We start from the raw sequence: 26,825 nt of genomic DNA on the forward strand, positions 1-26,825 counted from the left end.
AAATGATTATAGTAAATGATTATAAGCACATCCTTCCAAATGTACAACTGCTATCAAGGTAGATTTGGGTTCATGTGATTCAGCAACAAATCACCACTTTAAGATAGTCAGAAGTGCAGAGTTATTAATGCAGAAGATTATTAATACAGAAGCTCATTACAAATGGGTTGCAGAAATAGGTTGGAAATAAAGTTGAAAACACAAGGCAGAAACAAAGAGCTTAAACATAAGGGAAAAAACACCAAGCTTGTTTATTCAAAATGATTAATAGTCCACAGGAGTCTCTTTGAGACTATGAAGCAAGCGCTCAAAACATGACTCTCCCACAATGTGAAAAAGGGATGGAATCAAAGTAGTGTGAACTGTAACAGGAAATGCAAGATGATGATGAAACACCTGAAACCAAAAGCTGCATCAGAGCAAGCTCTCAAGGGAAATTAAGAACAGGACAAAGCAAAGCAAGAAAAGTGACTCCTTTTAATTACACCTATGTAAACTGCATCTATTTAAAGTCTAAGTTCAGCACAGAGCAGACACAAGTATATTATGCTTCTTACGTATTTGTCATCATTTCTTTAAGCAAAACTCTTGTTTAACTCTTTGCTTAACTCATGTAAGCACAGGAACCTTTTGTATGCAAAGAGGGAGCAGGGAAAAAATACAGCAAAACTTTACATGGACAAATCTACATGGGAGAGGCCATGCTCCAACTCTTCCATTTGCAGTCTCCAAGCTGGGCAGCCAAGAACCAGCTCTCTTCCAGAAGCTACAACGCAATAAAGTCTAAAGGCTATTGACTGTACCAGAGTCACCATATTACAAGATGTCATCTTTCCTAAACTATATTGTGCTCCAACTATTCACAGGACTACAAAAAAGGCAAGTTCTCCTGATTTAAATATATGCTTCTTGGTTTTTTTCCCCCCAGAATGGGAAGATTTACTGCCGGGAGGGAAGAGAGATGATGAACACACARCACAGGCTACGCTGAATAACCAAAGCTGCATCCACACTTCTGCCTCCCAGCTCTTACCTTTGTCTAGGAACTATGAAAAGTGCTCGGACCAGTTTTCTTCTATTGGCTTTTGTATTCATATTCATGCAAAAATCCATTGCTGCCTATAAGGGGAGAAGTCAAAATTTCACCTTTAAATGCAAGCGTTTATATTTACAGCAAGAAAGCATGCTTTTAGAAGAGCATCTTTTACAGAGTCAGGCTTGTGTTACACACAGTTGCTTTTAGAACAACCATGAATGAAAAAAAAATTCTTAACTCTGCCTAGAACTGACACAGTTAGAAAACATTCAAAGATACTGGAATTCGACTGACTCCTTTGAACAGCACAAGCAAAAAGGAACCTTTAGACAAATTATAAATGTCAGGTAATAACAGAGGAAAAATAAGTCTGTTCCTGTTAAAACAAACTATAAGTTATGAAAAAGGCAGATGGAAATCAAACTTTTGTATCATAAGATACAAAAGCAAGGGCTTACTAAGTGGGAGAGAAAAAAAAATCCCCCAGATTTAAAAAAAGGAATTCAGCWACTGCTAGACTTTAGATGTTTACATTTGTATATCTGATCAATTGATTTGAACTAGCATCAGATGCTTGGAAATTGGGGAAAAAAAAAAAAAGGACTGTACCTTGTCAATGAGGTCTCTGTTGACGCAATTTGGAAGTTGCTGAAGAAATGCATCTACTATAAGTTTTAAATGAGATCCAGTACTGGCTTCTTCATCCTCTTGTTCTAAAAAAGTGAAACAAAGTGACACACAACTTTAAACCATGGTATCACAGCTTACTATTACATCCCCCAAGCATAGTGCATTTGTAATRTAGTGCTGTTAATACACTCATCTATAGATTCAAAATACAGTTTATCTTTATGTTAAAAGAATCCATTGATTGGTCCATTGATTACCTATGCAGATGAGTCAAAAAAGCAAAAAAATCCAAGTTTCACCTTGAAAACTTGCCTTCCTAAAGCTGAAATACTAATAAATCAAAGATGTCTATCTCCCAATTTATACTGAGAGGAACAACAAAAAATACCTATTCCTAGAAAACTATGGTAATTTCTTTAGATGGCATAATGAGGACCATAAGAAGGCCTGAACATAAGGGAAAAACAACAAGCAAATATTTATTGCAACTGTGAATTCTCTTTTTAATGCATGTATTTTATGCATGAAAACTAGAATTTTGGACTAAAAATATCCAYTAAGAACACTTTTTCACCTGGTATGCTCTTGACATCCCTTCATTTGAGGCCATGAAAGTGGAAGGAAGTCAACTTAATTCCTTTGGCCGTGGAGAAATGAAAGATACTGAACCACAGAGCACCTAGGATGGAGGGTTGAGCACATAGACACAGCAAGCTAAGCACAAYCTGTTTTTCAAGCAAACACTGCACTATGATTTGCAACGTATGAAGCAGTGACAGTGCCCTCTATTTATGGAATATTTTAGTAAGACTACGATAGTAAAGGATAACACTGCTGGTGAATTTCAGATTTTGACATCAACCATGAAAACCTCACTAGACTGATCCTACTACACCTCCCAACATAAAACAAGGAATATGCTTCTAAGATGCAGAATTTACACAAATCACAGAGGTCAACCTAGCTTGCTCAGGATAGCACAGAGAGCAGAGAATGAGCCAGAAGTCTTGGGCAACTTCAGTCCTTGCYACAGTGAGAGAGAACCTTCCTTCCTGAAGGAAGATGGTAAAAAGGTGGATTCCCTTCGGTTTGAGTGAGAATTTGGGCAAGAATGAGAACACTGAGGAGGTGTTTAAGACAGACAGATACAATTTCAAAATGAGAATGCGTGTGTTGGGAGAGAAATCCCACCAAGAAACCCTCTGGCAAGGCCACTTTGCCTTCACAGGCAGCAGGGTAAAAGACTGAAGTTCCTAAGTTCCTTTTCAAGTTACTGAAAAGGTACAAGAGACAGAGATGCTATATTACAGGTCCGGAATGAGACAGAGTTGAACAGTTCCCTACTGCACTCTGAACACATTAATAGAAATAACACTCCAAGGAATTGGAGCTCAGTTAGGGAAATGCTCAGAATTGTTCCTGAGGAACACTGCTGGCTACCCTAACTCCAAGCTGCTAGACATGAAGTTTATGAAATGAGCGTCTCCTCACTTGCCAGTGTTCAGAAGTTGAAAAAAACAACACAGAAAAGCTCTTAAGAAAGGAGAAAAAGGAAAAAAAAAGAGCTCCAAATGTTCAGAGAAGAGATGACCCTGGAGTTTTAAAACCACTGATGGAACAGTGATTCTGACCAATAGACTTAYATTGTGTGTCTATATATAYACACACACACACAGACATGCACTTACATCATAGATTTTAGCATCCATACTCCTTTAGATTTAACACACATCCTCTTGATCCAGACATTACCAAATCTTTTCAAAAAGATTTAGATATCTGCAGCCASATCTTCCCATTTCCTTCTAAAAACCTTTTAACTTCCCCTTCTTCCTCCACCACTCTCCATTGGTTTCCTTTCAGTTTTCTGTTCCATTGGGTATAGATGCTCTTGACATATATCGAGATATTAAAGCAAACAGCCTTTGCCAATCTAGACACTTTTCAAGATTATCTTTCAGAAGACTGTGCTACCTCATTCTATCTCAACCACAGTTCCAAATATATCCCTTCCTTGACCGGTCCTCTCCTTCACTGGAAGGCCATAGATACTCTCATTTCAAATTCTTATGTATTTCTCTCTCACCACAGTCCTTGGATTCTTTCTGTGCAGTTATAATTTGTTGTAGTACCTGCAGCACTTAAGTTTGCAACTTCAGATTGAAAATAAATAATAATAATGAATAGTAAGAATATATAATAACAGGAAGAGACAAAGTTAGGACTTCTTCCCAGGGTAACAACCATTCTAAGCAGGCAAATCGTGAGGAGGAGAAAAAAAAAATCAGTTTTTGCTTCTCTCTTACTTTTTGCTCTTGAGTTCTAGTCTTTCAGAATCACCCCATTTTATAAATCATACATCAACTCTTTTCAAAATGCACCACACTTTCCAGTATCTAACAACTGAGATAAAAATTTAACTGTTCTCATCTGTTTAAATATCAAATTGTGCCAAAAGATTGTTGTAGACTGTTGTGTAAGATCACATAAGACTATGCTGTTTATTTGTTGCTTGTGTTAATTTTTACTTTATTTAATCAGAAATTCATGCAATCCTGCAATTGTCAAGGAGCAGAACTGAGAAAGCAGAAGCCACTTTCCAAAGTCCTTATTCCTGCTGTGACCRGTGCAAAATAATCTTCTACTTCAGTAACAACAGTTATTTGCTTTACCTTCTAACTCAACACACAATTTTTCAGGAAACACTGCCTTCTTTTCCATTAAGGTCTTTTCTACTTCTACAGAAGCTTCTGTAGCTCCCCAGAAGGACCTGTCATTTGATCTCTCCCCAGAAACTCCACCCTGCCGGAAGGCTTCAGCRCTGAAGCCCTTGGCAGGCTCCCCTTGGTGGAGTATCATCCAGACAGGGACAACCACAGGAATGTTTTTACAGTGCCAGTAGATACCCTTCTGTGTCATGAGTTTTTGTCATTAATTTCATCAAGCAGGAGCCACCATTCAGTAACATTCAGATGTAACTAAGCAATACTGTAAACAAAAGGATGCCTGGGTTGCCTTCCTGCAGACCCACTAAGCAAAAGCATAATATTAAATCTCTTGTTGTATTAAGGCCTTACCAAGTAACATGCCCAGAGTCCAGTTTCTCAGGTCATCTAAATCCACAAAATACTTCCTAATAAACAAACTTAAAAATACATACACACACACACTTTCTGAACATTCTCTATGTTGCCAGCCAACTAACACTCTCTATATTAACATATGTTAATATGATCAAAGAAAACTCCCCCTGATCCCAGTATCATGGGACGACCTCTACTCTGGGCATTCCTCATTTAACTTTGTCTCCATTTACACAGCTGCATTTATTCCATTTATTCTATTTTTTTTTAAAACAACCTAAAAACTCACTTCTTTCAGCTTGTTTTCCGTCACTATTTTCAGCTCCGGTGCTATCTGCTCCCTCTCTCCTGCCTGAGCATATTGAAAATAAGAAAATTAAGATTCACTCAAAATAAACATAATACAGAAACAAAATTAATTAGCTGAATTCCTGGTAAATAACATTCTTGAACTAAGAGGACCAACCTTCCTGCTACATGTCATATTTTAAACTTAGGCTGACTACAGCCTTCACTTTTAGAAATAAATATTGGAAAAGGAGGCGTTGCAGAGAAGGATGCTGTAGCAGGAGAGACTTGCTAGGAAATGTATACTTGAGAAAACTGAGATCCAGGTGGTATCTTCTCTCTCTCTCAATCCTGGACAGAGCAGGAAAAATAAGTAAAGAACCTCCAGCTCTACAGAAGTAACAGAAGTTGTCCAATAACTACTGCCTGCCTGGACTCTCCACCTGTTCCCTCCTTCTCTTTTTACTTCTCCTCCATAATTTAGCTTAATCCCTCTGCCAGTGAAACCCACACTCCCAGGTTAACACAGCTAAAATCATTTTTCTTCATCTTAGGTCTTGCATTCAAAACCCTACGGTACCTCCTTTTATACYGAAAACTCATATTGATCTAGGAATATTCTGGTTTATGTTTTTCAGAGTATCTCAACAAAAGGTGTTTCTTCTTTACTGGCTTTCCACATACTACTAATTTACCTCAAATTCTCAGCTTATATGAAAGAGTTAACACTGCAGATTGCAGCTGAAAGACACTTAATTGTCCTAATTTCAAATCAAATGGATTTTAATTATGAAGAATAAGGATGGGAGAGAGGAGAGTTAATCAACTATGCCTCAAATGGAAATACATCAGAGAACCTGTATCTCGCTTTAGATCTTCACTGATTATGTTTACCTGGTACTGCCAGCTGAAAGCATCCAGAATGTCACACAGAACTGCCCGTTTCACTGTGTTTCAAGGAAAGTTTACACAATGCTGACTTTTAGCTTAGYTTTCTGAGGAAATGACAGCAAATGCAACCACAAAAGCTGTATTTCCATCAGTGACTTCTGAAGCAAATCTGACAGAGAAACGTGAGTCTGAAAAATCCAGTTACTATTTGTTTCACAAAACAAGCTGATGAGTAAAGGCAGACATGAAGCAATAGCTCTTCCTCTTAAAAAACCCTATACCATGAAGCAGATGGCATTACTTTCCTACATCATGAAATGAAAGGCTTTCTTTAAGGCCTGGCTGTTTAATGATAAAATAATTCCCATTCTGATACATTTTAGAACAACCTTTCTGATGAGAATACGTTTAATAGATCAATAGCTGCCTCTAAAAAATATTCCAGTATCGATGGTCAACATTTTGCAGTGTCACAAAAGTTACTCTGCCTGTTGCAATGATAAGCATGAGCAATCCTTTCTACAAATTTATAGATGGGCAGACTGGCTTTCCTCACTTGAACATTTCTCAGGGGCTTACCCTCATATATTTAGCTTTGTCTTCATTTTGCATTTGTGAGGCCTCACAGAGTACTGTAGCCCTGGCCTTATGTCCCATTGATCTACGAGGCATGGTGGTGATGGGCTTACAGTTGGACTTGATGATCTTGAAGATCTTTTTGAACTGTAATGATTTCATGATTCTATAATCTAGCTTCTGGCATACAACAGAGTCGTGTAATTTGAAAGTCTGGATGCCCTAAGATGCATCTATGAGCAGCAGAGAGAGACTGACACTTTAAGAGGTTGCTCAAGCTCTTCAAACCAGAAGATCCATGGATCAGCTTTAGATGAATCTGTGCTTTAATCACTGATATAGGCTTCAAGGCCTAAACTTCTTTGCTTTGCTGTGAACTTTATGACTTCAACTTTTGACTTTGACTTTTGACAACTTTTAAAGTACAATGCAGTTTCAAGCAAGAGGATGATCAGATATAAAAAGATGAGATCAGATAAAAATTCTCATTTTTATACCAGAGAGCCTCCATCCAGCAGACTCGATATGTGATGTTTTTGCATTCTGGGCAGAGATGAGCTTCCCTCTTTAGAAATCAATGGGCAGAAACTGCATTGGTCCTTGGAAATACAAATGAATATTGAAGTATCTATGATTTAAGAAAATGCCTCTGTTGCTTCTCCATCAATTCAACTCCCAAGACTTGATGCTGCTTTCGGTAGGTTTCCATAATTCAGTAGCACAGCAAAGAAAAGTCTCCTAACTCTCAAAAGCAATTCAATATATTGCTGCTGTTCCCCCTAGCAAGTCTAACATAGATGTAGATAGTATAGGTATAAAATCTTTAGCATTTCATGTATAATTAAAAGAATACATAAGGCCTAACCAGATTCCTCTATGTAAAGCCAAATCATGAAAAATCTGTTACTGACCATGATGAGCAAGGAGAAAAAGCAAGCTGAACCAGATTTTAAGATGAGTTACAAATAAAAAATATCTTTAACTTGGACATTGAACCAATACTTGTTACATTTTTAAATGTACCATATGCGTTGAGAGAAATCATGCACAAAAATCTATATACTACTTTGTAGCCACTTTTCAGAGCTGCCTTTATATTTCTCTGTTTTAAAAAGCGATATACAGGAATTAGCAACTTTCACTAAACAAAGCTCAGAAAAATAATTTTCATTAGTATGCCACTGGCTTGCTAGGTCAAAAGAGCATTCAGTTTAAGATTAATAGGAAGCAAGAAGCAGAATTCTAAACAATTCCTAGCAGCTAAAAATAAATGTCTCCTTGAAGGGTTTATTTATTTAGTGACTAATATCAGGTTCAATAAACAGCTGCAAAGCAGAACATAATAAAGACTTTCTAAAACCATCTTTCTACCTTGTTCATCAAGAAGCTTCTTTGTAAGATCTTCAGCCTCATCTCCACAGTCTAACTCCAGGGGATCATCATTAATATCCAAGTTCTCTAGCTCCAACTCCAAATCTTCATTCCCTGGTGCTTCCTTAATATCTTTGGCATCTTTTGAATCTAGTGAAAGTTAAGCAAAAACAAATTACTAAATACACTCAGTCTTTACTGGAACACAAGATGACTCATGTAGCTAAAACTACACACCATACTCAGACAATGCCTATGCCACTTATTTCCCTCCCTAAAACTTCACCTGGCTTGTTGTACTGTTCTGATCACTACGAATTATTTCATTAGAGATGCATTATTTCCAATTTTCCTATCTGTTGGACAAGATAAATACGTTAAAAGAAGTCTCAAAAAACACCCGTGCATTTTACCTCTTGACTCATCCTTGCCAGAATCCTTGTTCTGTGAACACCTTTCATTATCTTTAAACAAAATTGCTGGTACAAAAGCCTTTAAGTCAATGAGATTCTCATAAAAGTTTCTAGCGTCTTCGTCCTCCCAGATACCGCCCTCCAGGTCATATTCTCCAGGCTTGCCTGGTGTGAAAATGTCAATACCAGGCCCATGTTCTGCAAAAAAAAAAGCAGTGAAACCATTAGAAAATGATTTTCACAGAGTTTACACCTTAAATTGAAAGATATCAATAAAAAAAACTTTAAAGTCATCCTAATCCATTTATTATTACCTTTGTGTCCATCATTTAATTATTATAACTTACACCTTGATATGTTTTTAATAATCTGATGTTATACGCATGAAGGTTTCTAAAAAGTGTAAATTTGACACTGACAGAAAAAGACAGTATCAGAACGAAAGCTGAAACAAAATGAATGAGTACATTCTGTGGTGTTAGAATGAAAAGATGTAACAGACCTAACCACATTAGTACAAAAAGTCAATCACTGTGAGCATGACAAATGGTATCCCATTATACTTTAAGAACAGAGGAACTTAAAAGTATAATATTTGAAGTTGGGGTATTCAAGAAAAAGATTTTATTAGGCTCAATATCACTTTGGGCAAAAGGTACACTCAAGATATCAACAATGTCTCTGTAAATCTAAAATCTCAAAGTCATTCACTTTGGAAATTAAATAAAAAGGCAGGTTGTCACGGGGAGCCACCTAGTGGCTTGACATCTTCCTGCTCACAACAGCATGGTCCAAAATATACTTCGGATTACATTTTTTGACAATATCAGATCATAAAACTCTAGCACATATTAGCTCTTTAAGTATTACAGAAAATTATTTGCATTATTTAATGGAATGTAAATTGAAAAAGGTTTTATTTTCCATTCATCCCTGTATTACCTGAGAAGCGTTAAGGAAATAGCAAACTTAGCCTAACTGCCCAGGACACACGATATATTTAGCAAACTAGGGGGTTATTACTCTTTAATGTCTTTAACGGGAAAGCCCTGATCAGAAGAAATCAATGGGAAGAACACCCCAGCAGGAGGGTTTTGGCTAACCCTCCCTCCAGTGCCCTCCTGCCTTGCTTTAGAACACGGCCTACCCTCAGGTGTTGGCTTGTCCTGGGGGAGGTCAGGCATGTTTTCATCCAAAAGATCAGCCAGAGACTGAGAATTTGCCAACAGCTTCTGATAGGACATTGCAAATTCCTCATATTGCTTGTGCCGATCTTCGCTCAGCTCTCCTTTGGAGTGAAGGATGCGCCTACGTGGATCAAATTGAGAGCTGCAGTTAGACAACCTTTTTCATTAAAGATATTTAAGCTATAATAAACTACAACCAATCCTTTCACTGAGCAAAGCCAACTTGCCCTAAGAGAATTTGCATGTTCTACTTTAAACTGCAGTGGTAACAGCAACATATGGGGCAATGTTCTTTTCCCAACGGTACCAAATTGCCATTTTCAACAGAACCAAGTGCAATACAGTAAGAGATGCTCTTTGGATATCCAAAGACAAAGGTTATCTGAAAAGGAAAAAAAACCCCAAATCCTTATTTCTTAGAAAGGGTCANGAAAGAGTGAATAAAAGCTGTTTTACATCCATAACAATGTTTTCCTATTGCTCAAAAGAGTAACTGGACAATCACCAAGAGGTCAAGAATAGTAGCACATTAAGATGAATCCATTAATTTTCCCAAGAAATTATATCAAGACTGGTTTTCAGGGGGAATTAAGAGAAATTATATTTGTTTCTTTTTCTTCACATGCACTCTRATTTCAAGATACTGGCTAACAGTAGTTTTAAATTGTAATGGTTAAATTTTTAATTGAAGTCTGTTTTTAAAGCAACTCATATTTGAAAGAGTATAAACACTGCTTAGAAGTGCACAGCGCACACTGAAGTCATTTCAGAATTACATACAGAACACCGCAACTATTTTCTTACCAGATTTACATCAATTAAGGCTCAGCAATTCATGATTTCTCAAAATATTTAATACTAGATTAAAAATAAAATCTCACTTGTTTTTAAATAATAGGTAGTTTAAAAATGTTACTCTTGCATACTTTAAAAAGGCAAACATTAAATAGAAGTAATGATTTTGATATAATTTAGTAAAAGCATACCATTGTTATGTCTGCAGGTTACAGATCTATTTTTCATTTCAGAAAGGCAAATCTCAACCTCAATTTGCAAACGTTTCCCTTTTACTCCCTGTTGTACTTGCTTGCATGGATCTTAACTCTCATGCTGATGATTAACTCTTACAGGATGGAAATAATTAAAAATTTCTYATCATTTTAGGGAACACAAATCTGATCTGAGCACTCCATCTCTACAGATGCTCTTGTATTTTGTAATGTACTTCTAACTCAAGTGTTGCAAAAAAGTCTTCTTCCTCGTGTTCCTGAAAACTCCTGGACTAAAGCAACTCTGATAAATACTGACCAATTACCATAGAGTTTGGGGGTGTTTTTAACTAGTAACGTAAAATATGCCCATGAACTATAACTTCTGGTGTAGGTAGGATGCTATATGACTTCTAGAATTAAATACCAAAACAGAACAAAACAAATCTCTTAAAATACAGAATCCCGAGAGAAGGCAGAAATACAAAGTCTGCTGGATTTGAAACAAGAAAACCAAAAACTTCCAGTGCTTTGAACTAGATGTAAACAACATATTAATCCCTAATGGCACCAAGCTTGCCACAGAAGACTGTGGAAAGATTTCTGTCATCTTCGTGGGTTTTTTTTTTTTTTTGTCAGCTACATATGAACTGGTTGCTTAATAGAGATGTTTTAGTTGGTTTCCAACTAAGGCTTCCAAGAAAGACACGCTCCCCATCTGTGGTGTTTTTCGATCTCACTCAAGGGCTCTTGYGCAGACAAGGCAGCACAGTCATTTCTTTCCCGCTAAGGGATTTTCTGGATCCACTTTGGGGCTGCCAACAAGGCCAAATAAAGTATTAATGGACTCAGATGAAATAGAGACTTTAAAAGAAAGCTGGCAAAATATGCTTGGCTAGCAAGTCTCAGTTTTGTTTTATAGTAGCTTAAATAGTGGCAATAACACTGGATTTACTAGCTCTAACTACTGACAAATGCACCCTAAATCCTGTACTGATGTGAAAGCATTAGAAGAGAAAATAATTTAAAGTGAGGTTTGGATGCCATAATTTATGGAACTGGCTATATCATCACATTATCAGCTGCCTTTCATTAAACAGTAATTATGGAATAGGAYGCTTGAAAAAAGTCTTGCTTGAAAGTCTCTAACAGTTTAAGCAATATAAATTCAGGGATATTAAGTCTTAAATTATTTTACTATTACAATGGATCTAAACATAAAGTCATCTTTGTATGCAATACATTCACACAGCATACAACAAAATCCACAGGCCTGTCAGGAACCAAAGCCCAGTCCAGCTGCCTTGCAGCTGCTTTTCCAATTTAGCTCCATTTCTCATCCCTATTCCAAAAATCTACCTACATAATACTCAGTAGCTTGGCTCGCAGATACCTGACAATTTCCCATATCCATCCCAAATGCAGTTTAGTTTGGACTAAGGAGACTAGGTAAGTGCTAACACATGACTTTTCCATGGAGAAAGCTATCTATTAAGCTTACATCTTAATAAGTTTAAATATCTACCTGCAATCTCATAAATACGGCTCTGCATTATTAAAACAAACAAACAAGCCACACAACCCACAACTATTAAAAAATCCACTCTCTAGTAACATTGAAACTGAGGTTCAGGTTCCTGGTCAAAGASAAGTGCTAACAAATTAAAGCAAGATAAAATATACCAAACAAGTTTTAAAAAGCACAAGTYATTTCTGCATACAATTAACAGCACCATTCAAGCCACTTGATCTTACTTTCTATCTCTTTTAAGTTTTATGAAGCATCACAATGCAAGTTCACTATTAAAAACACAGTTAATTTTGATGGATTTCTTCCACATCTAATGATCACTTTTGAAAATCCAACCTGGAAATTCAGAACCAAATTGYTTCCTTCCAATAGTATGGTCAGCTGAGATCCTTGTTGTGCCCATATCTATGTAACCACTTAACTCTAAGGTTCTGTCGCCAAGGAGCAGCTGAAGCTAATTTTTCCTAATGGACTCATAGAAACCTTTGTATGTAATAATGCTTTTAAATTTTAACTGAACAATTCAGCAGGTTACACAAGGCATGAGCTCTCACTACCATATTAATCAACAATTAATTCAACYAGTGCATAAAGCTTGAGTCATTTCACAACGGCAGTAACTCTCCTGACACGGATGAATTCAAGACGTATTTCTCAGGAAAAAAAAAATATCATAAGCTGAAAAACTGATTTTGCTGATGTACAATGGGAAGTAAATCACTCACTTTACAGTTCATCAGTTCTGTAATAGCRGTGGGAATTAAAGCTGTTTCTATCAGTGAAGCATCAGGTTTTGAATACAGAGAACAGGTCTCTTCAACAGGATTATTATCCTTTTTACAATCACTTTTCAAAAACCAGCAATTTAGGAGAGTTTTGGCGGAATTCACAGCCCCCTAACTAGCCCATTTCTCTGACTTCATGCCTTGCACATCCATACCATGCAACTACCTGTTTTATCTGTTCGCTATAGAGAGACTGAAGCCAAATAAAATCAGACAGAAAAGCCTTCTGTCATTTTGTTTCTTAAAGGAAGCCTATTTACCAACTTTTAAGGAGCTAAACTAAATTTTAAAAGTTGATATAGAAAGAATAATAATAAAAAAGAATAATAATTATTACCCAGTGATAAATAACTCTTCTTTACATTTCTTCCATAAGACAAACCTTTGTACCTAAACTCATAGAATATTTCASACTAGAAAGGTACCTAGGGAGGTGTCTAAGGAGTCCAGTCTCCTGCTCAAAGTAGGTCAATGATGAGTACATATYCCTACCCTAAAACACTCAAGTTCTTTCTTTTCAATCTCTTCACTTTTTTTTTGTATTATTTTCACTTAATTTCCTACTGTACAGACTTTACAACATTCACTTATCAAAAATCTAACCAGATTTTAACTATATATATATATATACACACACATCAATTTTACAGAACATTTTCTAAATGGTAATGAAAGCATTTGCTTTATAACTTGCTGTCAGAGAAAAAATGCACTAATGAACCAAATCACCAGTATTTTTTCCTGCGCTGAAATTCCCATTATTTAAATGGATATCTGTAAGCTAATGTTAAGTGGTAGACTGGTGACCAATCACATGGAAACAAATTCAGTTTCCCCAGTGTTTCGTACTGTATCATGGTCCAGATTTGGAATTGTATCACATTTATTTCCTGAACCAAATATAATYGTTAAAGTATAAAAATTTATATGATAAATTAAAAAAAAAGCCAATAAACCAATTCCCTTGAAAGACATAAGGTGCTTGAAGAAGTAATGCCTGATCAAATGTCAGTTTACAGTCCTATGAAATGCAACACGCAGCAAAATGAAACCAAATTAGGACAGCAGCAAAACACCTACCTTCACAGGGGACCTAAGTGTTTAAACCCGAGGTTTGGAAACACTGGATTTCAGCGTGTTCTAAACATTTGTCTCTGGATTGATGTTTCAACTAAGCATTTTGGTTGAAATTTATCTAGACAGTAATGCATCCACATCTGTCTAACTGGAATTCTTCCAAAAGAATGCAAGAATTACAAATATTAAGACCAGCAACTGGCTTTAAAGTAGCTCCAATAATAACAACTCAGAAAATTTTAAAGAAAAGCAAGTAATAACAATATGGTCAGAGGGGAAATTAAATCATTCAGATCTTCATTCACCTCATTTAGACATGTATGTTCAGATCCTTTAATATTAATACTTCACACAGACATTTATGGGAATATATATGAAATCTTTAACACTTCAAATATGCCCATAGTAAAGGAAAACTATATTTTTCCTCACTATTCAATATCACTGACAACACAGCTAAAAAAAAGTAACCAAGTCCGACCATTGTGACATTTTCTCCATGAGATGCATGTGGGTGGAGAAAGAAATCAGATTCCTGCAACTGGAAAAGGTCAAAAACAGCTGGGAAAGAAGTATTACCTTCAAGCTGAGAAATAAACCTCAAGGGCGTTTCTTTTTCCATCTCCCCCCCCCCCCCCCAACCTCCTTGAAAAAGTATTTGGAGAATCTCACTTTTTTGTTATTGTTTTTGACTATTCAAAGCATTACTCAAGAGTTCTGTTTCGTTTTTACAACAAACTGCACGACACACTTTTCTTCACACACCACTAACATGGACTTTTGTCTGGTGACAAATTCTGAAACAAATTTAGGCATTTCATAATTTTTTTTTGCATAAATTAAAAGCAACATTTAAATGTCACCTGTTTTGTCTTTCAATATTTTGTAGCTCCCTGTGGTCCCTTTTCAGGTGTTTGGTCAAAGACGTAAAGTATTCCTTCAACAAATTCTGGAAGGGCTGTTGTTTCTCAGGGCTAATTATTTCACTAGGAGGAAAGCTCAAGTTAAACTTCTCTGCAGCAGTTTTTACTTTCCTTGGTACCAAACCAGCAATATCATCTCCACAGTGCCGACAAAAGCTGATAACCACAGAAACATGAGTGTGGGATTCTCGATCAGCGTTAATAATATTTTTAAGCTGCTCATAGATTAAAGACAGACCTTCCTTGTCAGTGAAGATCCCAACTATTGTCAATTCTGCAATGAAACGCAAATCAGTTCTTAACTTGGTAATGTTGGGAGTCTTTTCCTCCTTCCTTGCCTCAAAATGTTTTTTCCAAGCCTGAAGTAGCGAAGGAGCAAAATCAGCATAGCGCTGGTGAAAGAGGGAACACAAGTGCACAGCACAGTTCACATCCGATATTTTCAGTTTAGCTTCCACAATTGAAGCCACTGCTTCTGCAATGTATTTGCTTAAATTTAAGCTATTAAAATCGTGGGACAAGGAGTCCCTCTGTTGCTCCGTGATCGTTTTTAGCTTCTTAACAAAAGCTGTGTTCTTCTTCAGACTGGAGTCCAGTCTGCTAAAGAAGTTTTCCTCAGGCCGACTGTCTGGTGCATTCTGGTTCTTGCTCCGAAGCTCTTTTCTTGCTTGATGGCGTTCCCAAGCCTCCTGATGGAGCTGATGCGCTTCCTCTTTTTCCCTAAAATAAATAAATATATTTTACTAATTCTATTACAGCACCTGACTTTCATATTAATTTTTTCAAAATAACAAAATTATTTATTTACTATTTTGTTATTTTTTCAGAATAACAAAAAAAATCAGATTTTCAAAAAACAGTTTCAAACCCAGTAGCTCTAAATCCAGTAGTTATAAATACAAGTTTTATCCAATATTCTAAATAACTTGTTAAATATAGGAATATTCAGGTAACTCTAATAAGCTAAGGCATCTATTTCAGTAAGCTACTCTGCTTTTTTTCTACAAAAGGCAAGCCCCACTTTCTACAAAACAGAATTTCAAAAATTTCTACACAGAACAATTTAATTCCAATACACCTAGAAAATATAAACATAAGATTCCCTCCCTTACTCCAAAATGAGATATATTTTGGTAAGTTACTGTATTATAGGGTTAAAAAAATACATAACAAAAAATTTATTCCCCTAAATCACCGAAATTGCAAGAGACAGCTAGGTTTCATCTATAATATTATCCTCAATTTTACRAGAGACTTTATTTCACACACAGGAATGACCAAAATCTTGGCTTTTTTGTTCCAAAGATGTTATTTTCAATACTGCAGCTCCTTTTGAAAACATACTAAGACATATTGCATTGGTAAGATCATATACTGAACTTATGAGCTACATTCTTTGCCTGACATCCAGACATCAACTGTCTGTGACGGGTAAAAAATAAACTACATAAATTAGTAAGTTTGCTCCTGCTATGCTCTCTGGGCTTTTTTGACCCTGCATTCCCATTTTAAGAACACTAACACTTTTCCACCTCAAAATAAAACGTGCTTCTTTATTCAACCATTTCTGTGCATTAGACGGTCATTCCAAGCACACCAGTGAACCCAAAAGTAACATAGGTTAACCATGCAGCAGTCACAAAATGCACTTAGTTAATCATGAAAAATTTATAATACCAGGCACAACTCATAAATAATTCCAACAGTTCACCTAGAAACGTAGCCCACAATCCTCACAGGACAACTAAACCATTAGAAAGTGACTTACTTGAGCTGAGCAGCTGCTTCCTCCTGTTGCCGTTTAACTTCCTCCTCTTGCTTCTTTTTCTCTTCCTCTTCAAGTTTCTTCTTTTCTTCTTCTTCCTTCTTCTTTTGCTCTTCTTCAGCCTTTACTTTATCCTCTTCTTTCTTCTTCCTCTCCTTGTCTTCTTTTTTCCTTTTGTCCTCTTCCAGTTTTTTCTTTTTATCTTCAGGAACCTTTAAAGTCTCTCTCTTCATTCCAACCTTGACGTCGTCTTTTGGCTTCTCCCTGGTGCTCACTGGTCGCCTTTCGCTAAAATCTTTTTCTTTATTATTTAATGAAGATTCCTTTTCTTCCATACTGGCARTTTTTTTTCGCTCAGCTGGCATTGCGTTACCCAGGCAGGTCTGCAGAATTACAGAAAGGAAACTATGTTTAGTTTGCTCTTAATACATTAATAAATTTATATTTTTTTAATTAACATATTAATAAATTTACTTAAATTTAACTATGCTTAGCTCAAAGTAAGAGGGAAAATGAAAGAATCCCAGTTTCCAACCTAAATTACAATGATTATCCAAATGTATATTAATATGTCTGAAGTTGTCTTCAACATGAATTGCAAAGTWTTTGAAGTTTCCACAACACTAGGAATAAGATACTGGTATATGATTGGGAAACTGTATCAAAAAACAAACAAAAACAGAAAGAAAATTACAAAATTGTTTCATTGTCAAAACTTGTAAAACTCTGTTCCCCATGATTTATGGTCTATGTTACTGTAAACACATGTATCTCACAGATCTTTCTAGATACCTCCTAAGAATATTCCAACCTCGTACAGTTGCATTTAAGATCATACAATAATTCAGGTTAGAAGGTAGTTCAAGAGATCCTATGCCCTGCTTAGGGCAGGATCAGTTYTGAAGTTACTCTAGACTTGCACCAGTCCCATCCTGAAAGCCTCCAAGGMAGGAGGCTGCACAATCTCTTTGAACAACTAGTCCAATGCTTGACTACCCTTATAAGGAAAAGCTCATCTTGAGTTCACTTTTTCATTACCCTTGCCCAAATATTGGGCACATTCTTCCCTACAGCAGAAGTACCAGCACAGCACAAACCTGCCCGTCCACAGGACTAAYGAAAATAATAGAAATGTTACAGCCAAGAGGTATCAAAAGTACTAATTTGCACTTTCACAGTCATTTATTTTTCCCCCATAAGGCTTGTAGAAATTTTATCATCTTTGGGATTTCTAGCCCAGTCCCTTTGGGATTCTGTATTTGCATTTCCCTTGGAATACAAGAGCTAACAGTATACTGAATAAGACAGACTCATGGAATAATTTAGGTAGGAAAGGACCTCTAGAAATCACCTAAATCAACCCACTGTTCAAAGGAAGTGCAATTAGATGAGGTTGCTCAGTCTTGTAGAGTTAAGTTTTGACTATCTCCCACAACAGAGATTTCACAGCCTTTCCAGGCTCCCATTCCAACATCCAAGCATCCACATGATGAAAAAATATTTTTGTAATATCACACTGGAATATACCAAGCTCCAGCTTGTGGTTTTTGATCCTTGTCCTATCCCTGCAAAACCTTGAAACAATATGGTTCCATCTTCTCCATTCCCTTGATTTATATCGTGGTGGACCTCCATTTCTCTTCTTGATGGAGAACTCGAGTCCTCTTGGTCTCTCTTCAGGCATCCTGTACTTCCATCCCCGAATGTCTCAGTGGTCCTCCTGAGCCTACTACACCATATCAACGTCTTTCTTCTATCAGAGGGCCCACAACTGCACTTAGCATCCAGAGGTGATCCTGCCAGTCCTTAGAACAGGGGAAGAATCTCCTCCCACAACCTGCTGGATAACTCTTGGACACAAAGACATAGAGTCCAGAACACAGCTGGCCACCTTACAGCAAGGGTACTCTACTGACTCACGTGCAGGATCACCAAGGGCCAGAGAGWAGTGGCCCAGAGAAACAGCCCCTAGAGCCACTCAATACAAGAGCTTCACAAATTTATACCAAGTTAAGCAGACTTGTGGCATGCAAAAATCTCCTAGAGCAGCATCTTTTCATTTTATTCCTAATACTTGCTCAACTCCCAACTACCACTCCTAGCGCTGTATAACTTCTACACTTCATTCATGCAGAAATTACTAGGGCAGAATATTCAGACATACTAAAAGTTGTTTTTTAAAATAAAAAGAGAGCAGTGAAGGCTTATCAATGGAGAATCTGYTAATGATTTGGCCTCTGTAATTGGTACTGTTGCCAGTTGCTATTAAGCGATGTTTCTTGCATTAATTTGTGTAAGTTATGTTGAGTAAGTGGTTTCAGTTACACAAATACTAGCAAATTTGGCTCTTTCTAGTCTATAATCAGAATTTAAATAGGGCCTGGTGCTCAAAGATCCATCCAGAAGATTCAAATCCTGTAAATATTTTGTTTYATACTAAGCAGTAAAGTTCATTAATCATTTGTCACTGATCATTTCTCACTCCGAGTATATATTGTAAGCTGCACCAGTTCAAGGCAGCTACCCTAGCTCTACTATCCTTTTAAATAAAGGCTTTCAAGTTTTAACATTCAAACACTGCTTTAAGATCGTGTTAGTAAGATTATATCTGGGAAAGCCTTTGCATGGGACTCTCTAAAACAGTTTTATTATATTTAAAGGTTTATGGTCACCAAGAAGCGTATTAAACTCAAAAACAAAGCAATATGTTCATTTAAATAAAGTGTTAAATTCTGAAAAATGAACTTGTAGTTAAGTATAAAAGAAAACACTGGAGAAAATGGCTGCTTGATTAAAGAAATACTGAAAAAACAAACAAATAATCCCAATTATAATTTCAATACTCATGATTTTATCTTTGTTCCCTACGTGTTCCCTACATTGAGTAACCTAATGAGGAATAAAATGATACGAGAAAAGGGGGAAAAAAAAAAAAAAAATCAGCTACATGTGCAATTTTTACTGTCATGGTCACTTACTAAAAAACAGTATTCACCCTCTTACCACTTACGGAAACTCAGAATTCTGTTTTAAAGGAACATTTGATATTTATTTTTATAAAAGCAAGAAAAAGAAGACTGGATAAAGAAAGAATTGAGCAAAATCAGGCACATTTCAGTTTTCATCCCAAAGCAACATTATTGTCCCCTCCCTGCCACGAGCACTGGGGCTAAAGAAATCCATTTTCTAGCGGAATTTTATCATCTATCAAAGAACAAAAATGCACTGCGATACTCTGTGCTGCCCACCGGGTATTTTTGCATCTAGCAGCTACTGACTGCAGGGAGCAGCCGGCGTGGTGGCTGTCACCAAGCTACACACACTGATTCAGTGCTCCAGACACCCGTGCCAAGGGAGAGCAGGAGACAGAAGCGAGTTGTTCACTGAGTGCCCGCTGCTGCCTTCCCTCAGCGCTAATGGTAATTTGTTTCCCTTCTCCTCAGCCGCTGGTTATCACAAGATCTCTGGAAAGGTTATCCCACTGAAACTTCCAGCTGTCTGATCTGGCTAAATCCAGTCAAAAGGTTCAGAAATTAAAAGATGCAGAAGAAAAAACAAAACGGAGAGGTAGCAGACTCCTAAGTCTCAGTTTCACAGGAAACCTATGAAAGGAGGAGACAGGCTGAAGATTTGCAGTTAGGTTCAAATAAGGGAATGGCAAAGAGTTATTAAAAAAATAAACTTTTTTTTTTTTTGTATCAAATACTTTTGTGAGTTGCTGGTGAAAAGGAAAGAATGCAAAATGAACTTCAGAGGCCAACAGAGGAATTAGTGTTTCACAGACCAAAAATAGACCAGCGATAACAGAAAGAAGACACAAGTTCAACATGCTCTTGGACTCTTTGCTACCAATATCTGTAGTGCTATTTAGAAGCTCTGTATACACTGCATGTTAGTTCCATCACCACACAGACTACTTCCCTAGTGAAAGCAGTACTATTTTTTTCTAATATTATTTCCTGCTGGAACTCAAGCTTAATTAAACAGTACTTAATGCTTTTTAATTTCCATTCAGCTTTTCACATAAATCTCACTCTGTGAAAGAAACGATTGGATTAGGCAACATTTAGCACAAAAACAATGATGTAAAGGCTTATTCTCCAGGCACCCAAAGTATTAAAGACCAGCATCATTACCATAATCAGCATTCACAATGGATGCACAAAAAAACACCTCCACCTTGTCCTGAGCTGCTTAGTTCTCTCACAYCAACAAAAACTGATTGTCACAGAGGACACCTGTGAGTTGGAATCTCACAAACACAAGTATGCGAGGCAAAACATCACGGCACGAGCAGCACATATAAAGAAAAAACGACTGTTTAACTAAACTTTTCCCCACTGTTTTCGCACTGCAATTAGAAGCGGGTTTAGCCGCGTAAATATTCCTTTATGCGGCCGCTCTTTTAAAGACAGGTTAGGGAGACGGAGCGCGCACGCGGGAGCCCCCGGCGACCGCGCTCTAACGGCGACAARATCCGTCCGTTACGCTCCCGCGCTTCCTCGGTGCGCTAAAAGCCCCCAGGGCCGAAACGCGGCGGGCGTTTCYTTTAACGACAAGCGCAACGAGAAGAGCACCGCGCAGCGAGCCCGCGCGCGGCCCGCGGCCCGCTCGGCGCCGCTCCGGCCCCGCCACCACGGAGCCGCCTCCGCCGCTCGGCCCTGCCCGGTCCCGGGCCGCCCCCCAGGGCCCGGGGCCGCCGCACGTCGCGTCCCGGCCGGTACCTGCGCGCGGGGCCGACATCAGCGCGGCCTCCGGGAGCGCCGCCGCCTGCCCTGGCGCGCGAGGACCCCGCGCTCCTCTCGCCTCGCGCCGCCCGCCGGGCCGCCCCGCCGCGCTGCCTGAGCCGCCGCGCCGCCGCCTCCCCGCCAGACCGTGCTGCTCTGCCTCCTCTCCTGCGTGCGGCGCCGAAAGGCAGCGAGACGCCACCTACCCGCGCCGCCGCCGCCGCTGCAGGCCGCTCGACAAGCGGCGGCTTCCGGAGGCTAGCCTCAGGCAGTAAAGCGGGCAGCCCCCAGCGGGGTCCTTCAGTCTGACAGCCCCCACTCGCGCTACCGGGGGCTGCGGAGGCGGAAGTGGCCGAGGGCGGGGAGGGTGTTTGCGCCCGGCCCGCTGCGGTGCTTCCTTGCCGCCTGACGTCACGGCCGTGACGTCACCCGGCGGCGCCGTTTGCCCCGGGGCGAGCGGGGAAACGTTTCTCACCGTGGTCATTATTAACACAAACACGCCTAAAAACACGATTTTGAGTGAATAAACATAGGATATCTGTGGCATTGTCACCAAAATGCTTTMAAAAGGATGTTTTAAAGCAATCGCACATCCCCATGGTGATCTTTTCCCCCATTTTGGAGAGTTCCTCTCTCAATTAATTTGGAGGGATCTCTCTTAATTAGACTGCAAACAATCCCACCTGCCTAGAATACCAAGAGGGAAATTGGGTTTTTTTAACCTCTTCAGCCATCACCACAATGAAAAAACAACAACAAAAAACCCATGGCCTATACTCAGTTAAATGACATGCTAGGGTGAAGTTACAGATGTTCCCTATTGTAYTTTATGGTATAATATTTTATTTCTAATGGACAATTAGCAGTGGAGTAGGATYGTGTCTTTTTAATTAGTTGAAGCTCCCAGTCTCTTTCAAATCTATGCATCAAACTGGTATGTATGTTAAAAYGCTAAACAATAATAATAATAATATTTCTGATTAGTGTTTGCTTGAATCTTATTGCCCCTGGATGGTGCACTGAAGGAAGGAGAGCTGTAAGCAAAAAAATAAACATCAAATTGTTGAAATACGCAGCTGATGTGACCTGATACCAAAACGAGTCACCAAAAACAACAGTTTCGTTTCTGGGTTCCCAGTGTGTGTTGGCAGAATGGGCTACACAATTCTGGTACCTCCACCCTGTCCTCCTGCCGTGGCCATAATGCTGTCTGGATGTGTGGAAGCATTTATAGTTATTAATTCCATTGTACAGAAACTCCAATTTTACATGAAAGGCTCAGGATCTGTGAGTCTGGTCAAGCTATTGACTGTCATCCCCCTTTAAATTAACCCAAACTGAAGAAAGAAAAAACACAATGCAGAATTTAAGAATATGATGGTGCAGAGCTGACATTTGCAATCCTGATTCCCTTTCCAAGCTCTGAGGTTTCCAACAGGAGCCTTTCCTTAGTCACAGCAGTGGTTACACTCCACAACAAGCACACAAAAATATTCGACCGTGGCATCAGTCCCGGGTCTGCATGTGCATAACAAGGTTATTCAGCAGTTAAAGCCACCCTTTATTCACAGGCCAGAGTCTACCCAAATTTAATACTCTGTTTACTGTTTAACGATGCAGAGTTTTAGGTCTCCTCTGCCAAATGTTACAGGACCAGACAGGTTTTTTTTTCCATAACAGAGCTCCTCTCCTTTCCTGTTATTCCTCCTTCTTCCTTCATTGCTTCTTTTTGCAGGCAATTTTAAAAATCTCTTTTTGGAAAAGTTTATTAATGTATATTCAAAAGGATGAAGTCACGCTTGTTACTTATATAGATCATCTGAGTGTCCTTGCTAGCCCAAGATTTTATGTACTTTCCAAAGCAAGTTGATTTACCATGTTGATTAAGTTGATTTAATATAATAGAGAAGATCCACGTGTCAAAAAAAAAAAAAAAAAAAGAGAGAGAAAAGAGAAAAAAAATAGATTAAATGTTGTTGCTGCCAAAGACTGAGCTGTTTTGTTCTAGTTTGAAAAGGCAGCCTCAACATTATCTTTGGTTTAGATTTCAGCTTTCAGTTTTGAAAAGAAACAATAGCTCCTTCTTTACTGTTTCCAGAGACCATCCCACATTCCCCACCACCACAGCTRTACTGGAGCTGTCCTTGGCAAAGGCCATGCAAGTAAATCTTGTTTTACCTTGCTCTGRCAGGCTCAAACCCTTTTCCTTATAAAGTACCTGTTTCATAGGCAGGTGCCTCCTTATGAACTGATAGAGTTTTCCCACTAATCAAAAGTGGGAACTCCTTGCATGAGTCTCAGATATAAAGCACCTCTTTCATTTTTTTTTTTAATGCTTGAAGWTCTTCCCAACTTTTTCAGTGTTTCCTAAATTACTATCACACAATACGGACATAAGGCTTAGCGAGCAGTCACATTAACACCAGACTAGAATCCGTATGTATACTCAATATTGCCTTGTAGCCAAAATAGCTTTTGCATTCCCATCTGTTTTATTCCCACCATTTTCAGAGATTACTTACGGTCACTGTTTCCCAAGAACGGACTATATTTTAATGGACTTATTTTTTTCTTTTTTTTTTCCAGATGTATAAGCTTATATTTGATTCTGTTAGAATAAATCTCATTTACTTATCTATGAGACAAGCATGAAATTCAGATCCAAGACAGCCTCACTTCATCCTTTACCTCCAGCTGACAACTTTGTCAGGACTTACCTACTTTGTGGGAAGGGTTTCCAGGTTCCTAATAACTATTGCAGTGCCAGGGACTGCAATCCCTTTTGAATCCCTTTAGAAATACTCCTATTTCATAGAATCACAGAATCCTTAAGGTTGGAAGGGACCTGTAGAGGTCATCTAGTCCAATCCCCCTGCTGACGCAGGGTCACCTAGAACACGTGGCACGGGGCTGTGTCCAAGCTGGTTTTGAAGATCTCCAGAGAAGGAGATTTCACAACCTCTCTGGGCAGCCACCCTCACTGTCAAGAAATTTTTCCTTAAGTTCCTGTGGAACTTTTGGTGCTTCGGTTTGTGTCTGTTTCCTCTAGTCCTATCGCTGGCCACCAATGAAAAGAGGTCGGCCCTGTTCTCCTCATTCCCTCCCTTGAGGTACTTATAGACACCCCCCTCAGCCTCCTCTTCTCCAGGCTGAACAGACCGAGCTCTCTCAGCCTTTGCTCATATGGCAGATGTTCCAGGCCCCTGATCATCCTCATTGCCCTGYGCTGGACTCTCTCCAGCAGCTCCACATCCCTCTTGTACTGGGGAGCCCAGAACTGGACACAGTCTCCAGATGTGGCCTCACCAGGGCTGAGGAGAGGGGGATGATCACTTCCCTCGACCTGCTGGAGACGCTCTTCCTAATGCACCCCAGGATCCCGTTGGCCTTCTTGGCCACCAGGGCACACTGCTGCCTCATGGTCAACTTGTCGTCCACCATGACGCCCAGGTCCCTCTCTGCAGGGCTGCTCTCCAGAACATCAGTCCCCAGCYCGTACTGGTGTCCAGGGTTATTCCTCCCCAAGTGCAGGACCCTGCACTTGCCCTTGTTGAACTTCATGAGGTTTCTCACCGCCCAGTCCTCCAGTCTGTCCAGGTCCCTCTGGATGGCAGCACAGCCCTCAGGGCTATMAGCTACTCCTCCCAGTTTGGTATCATCAGCAAACTTGCTTAGGGAGCACTCCATCCCTTCATCCAGGTCGCTGATGTGTAAGTTGAACAGGACCGGACCGAGCACTGACCTCTGGAGGACACCACTAACCACAGGCCTCCAACCGGACTGCACCACTGATCACCACCCACTGAGCTCTGCCATCCAGCCAGTTCTCAATCCACCCCACCATCCAATTTGATGACAGTTTTTCTGTTAAAAGTATTGCAAGTTTAGTTCTGATGAGTAAACAGATTTATATGTGATTTTGAACTATTCCTAATTTGTTGGCCAGGGCTTTGGGCCTGTTTAATATCTCAGGAACCAAAGCCATGGAAAGTGCTCTGCTTTCGACCCAGATGTAGTTACAGCAGTTTTGCCATTTGTAGCCACATCCCAGGCAAGATGCTGATGCTGGCAAGTCTGCAAAGTAACATTCAGTGCCTTAAATCTCAATCGACTGAACTTTGAGTCTCAAAACTAACAAGATTTATTTGGTATCTATCCCATAAGGCCACGCTTAGGGCTGATTAAAGCAATAAGTGAACCTATATATGCAAACATTCAATTACTTCCCTGGATCAAGAGTCTGGTATTGAACCACTTCATTTAGTTCCTTCTAAACATTTAGTAGCATTAGCTTTATAATTCAGATGTTTAATATTTCAAACCTCTTCCTGTCAGTGCTAACTCAGAAGAGAAATATTCAATGTGCTTTAAGGCAAAAGCATTATATCTGCTATTTGGCAAATATTTGCTTAAGAACTGTGGAAAAGAATTTCAACATGTGATCTGTCTGCAGTATTTGTCTTTTCTTTTTTTCCCTCAAGTGCAGGACAGAAATATTTGGATTATATCAAGCTTTTCTGCCTTTTTATTGTCAACTTAGCTGTACTGTGTATGTGATGGCGCAACATTAAAGTTCTCTTGTTCTCAATATACATTAAAAAATAAGACCAGAAGGCGCATTTCTACCAGGCTTTACCCTATCAGCCATGTGTCAGCTGTCCGATAGCACAATCCATTCGTTTCTTTGCAGCATTAAAGGTCATTTGCTCCTTTTTCCTCCCAAATCAGCTTTTACAGATCTGCGCAAAAACAGCCCCATGCCAGCCTTGAGGAATATGAATGTCTCCAAGACCTGTAAATGCCACCAAATCTCTGCCTAGTTGTGCAGCCGYGGCCATTTCAGTGGCTAAAATCAGTTCTGGCGGTCTCAAGACCGTATAATCACTGGTTAGATTTGAAGAAGGAAAAATAGTTTTTTCAGGTTCCAGGTGCGATGGTGATCCCCACAGAGGCTCCTAAAGCCTCCATCTTCTAGCAGTGCATCTCATGGTGCACTGAGGCAACAAGGCAGCTCTGAGGACTCAAAATGGGTGGGGAAAAAAATTATGGAAGGTTTAAGTTTTTAGCAACAGTTTTTTTTTTAGTTTTTTTTTTTTTTTTTTTTTTTTTTTTTTTCTCACAGGCAACCCAACTCATGCGTTTGGTGAGGTGACGAGGTACAGGGCTCTTCTGGCTTACTTGGGCACTCCAGGTTGGCCTGCATCAAACCCTGAGGATCCTCAGGAGGGACCACGGAGCCTGTCAGGCCCTTCCCAGGGCGAACTCAGGAGACAAAGCTGGACYTCCAACCCTCTCCCGACCTCAGGAATACAGCTCGGTGCCCTGAGGAGCGCCAGGGACAGACAGAGGGAGGGGAAATGGCGGAGCCCGCGGCTGCTCTCCCTCAGGATCGCGCTCCCCGCGGCGGGGACGGGGCGGCCGGGCGGGCTCGGGGCTCTCCCCGCAGCGGGAGGACCGGGCAGCCGGTCAGGGCTCTCCCCGCGGCGGGGGCGGCGCTGCCCGGGGAAGGCGGCGGGGCCGTGGGCGGCGCTCGGCGGCGCCACGGCCACGGCC

The 26,825-nt window shown here is 39.4% G+C and overlaps 1 protein-coding gene across 4 annotated transcripts in view; it reads right to left on the reverse strand.

Annotated features, from left to right (window-relative positions):
• Positions 1–21,603, reverse strand: part of UPF2 (UPF2, regulator of nonsense mediated mRNA decay) — a 62,308-nt gene extending 40,705 nt beyond the window's left edge. For 2 of the 4 annotated variants that reach the window (XM_026033325.1, XM_026033323.1), the window contains exons 1-9: positions 21,270–21,292; positions 16,549–16,928; positions 14,721–15,500; positions 9,436–9,596; positions 8,289–8,486; positions 7,876–8,025; positions 5,039–5,101; positions 1,646–1,749; positions 1,034–1,119 (exon numbers count right to left, since the gene is read on the reverse strand). In XM_026033325.1, coding sequence (XP_025889110.1) covers positions 1,034–1,119; positions 1,646–1,749; positions 5,039–5,101; positions 7,876–8,025; positions 8,289–8,486; positions 9,436–9,596; positions 14,721–15,500; positions 16,549–16,910 — 1,904 coding nt within the window. In that variant the 5' untranslated portion in view covers positions 16,911–16,928; positions 21,270–21,292. Of the gene's footprint in view, positions 1–1,033; positions 1,120–1,645; positions 1,750–5,038; positions 5,102–7,875; positions 8,026–8,288; positions 8,487–9,435; positions 9,597–14,720; positions 15,501–16,548; positions 16,929–21,269; positions 21,293–21,478 lie in introns of those variants that run through there. The other 2 variants (XM_026033324.1, XM_026033326.1) reach the window with 2 other exon arrangements.
• Between the last annotated feature and the right edge of the window lie 5,222 nt (positions 21,604–26,825).

Source organism: Nothoprocta perdicaria, unplaced genomic scaffold (genome assembly GCF_003342845.1).
Source record: "Nothoprocta perdicaria isolate Ctin4 unplaced genomic scaffold, notPer1 scaffold_127, whole genome shotgun sequence".
NCBI lineage: Eukaryota > Metazoa > Chordata > Aves > Tinamiformes > Tinamidae > Nothoprocta > Nothoprocta perdicaria.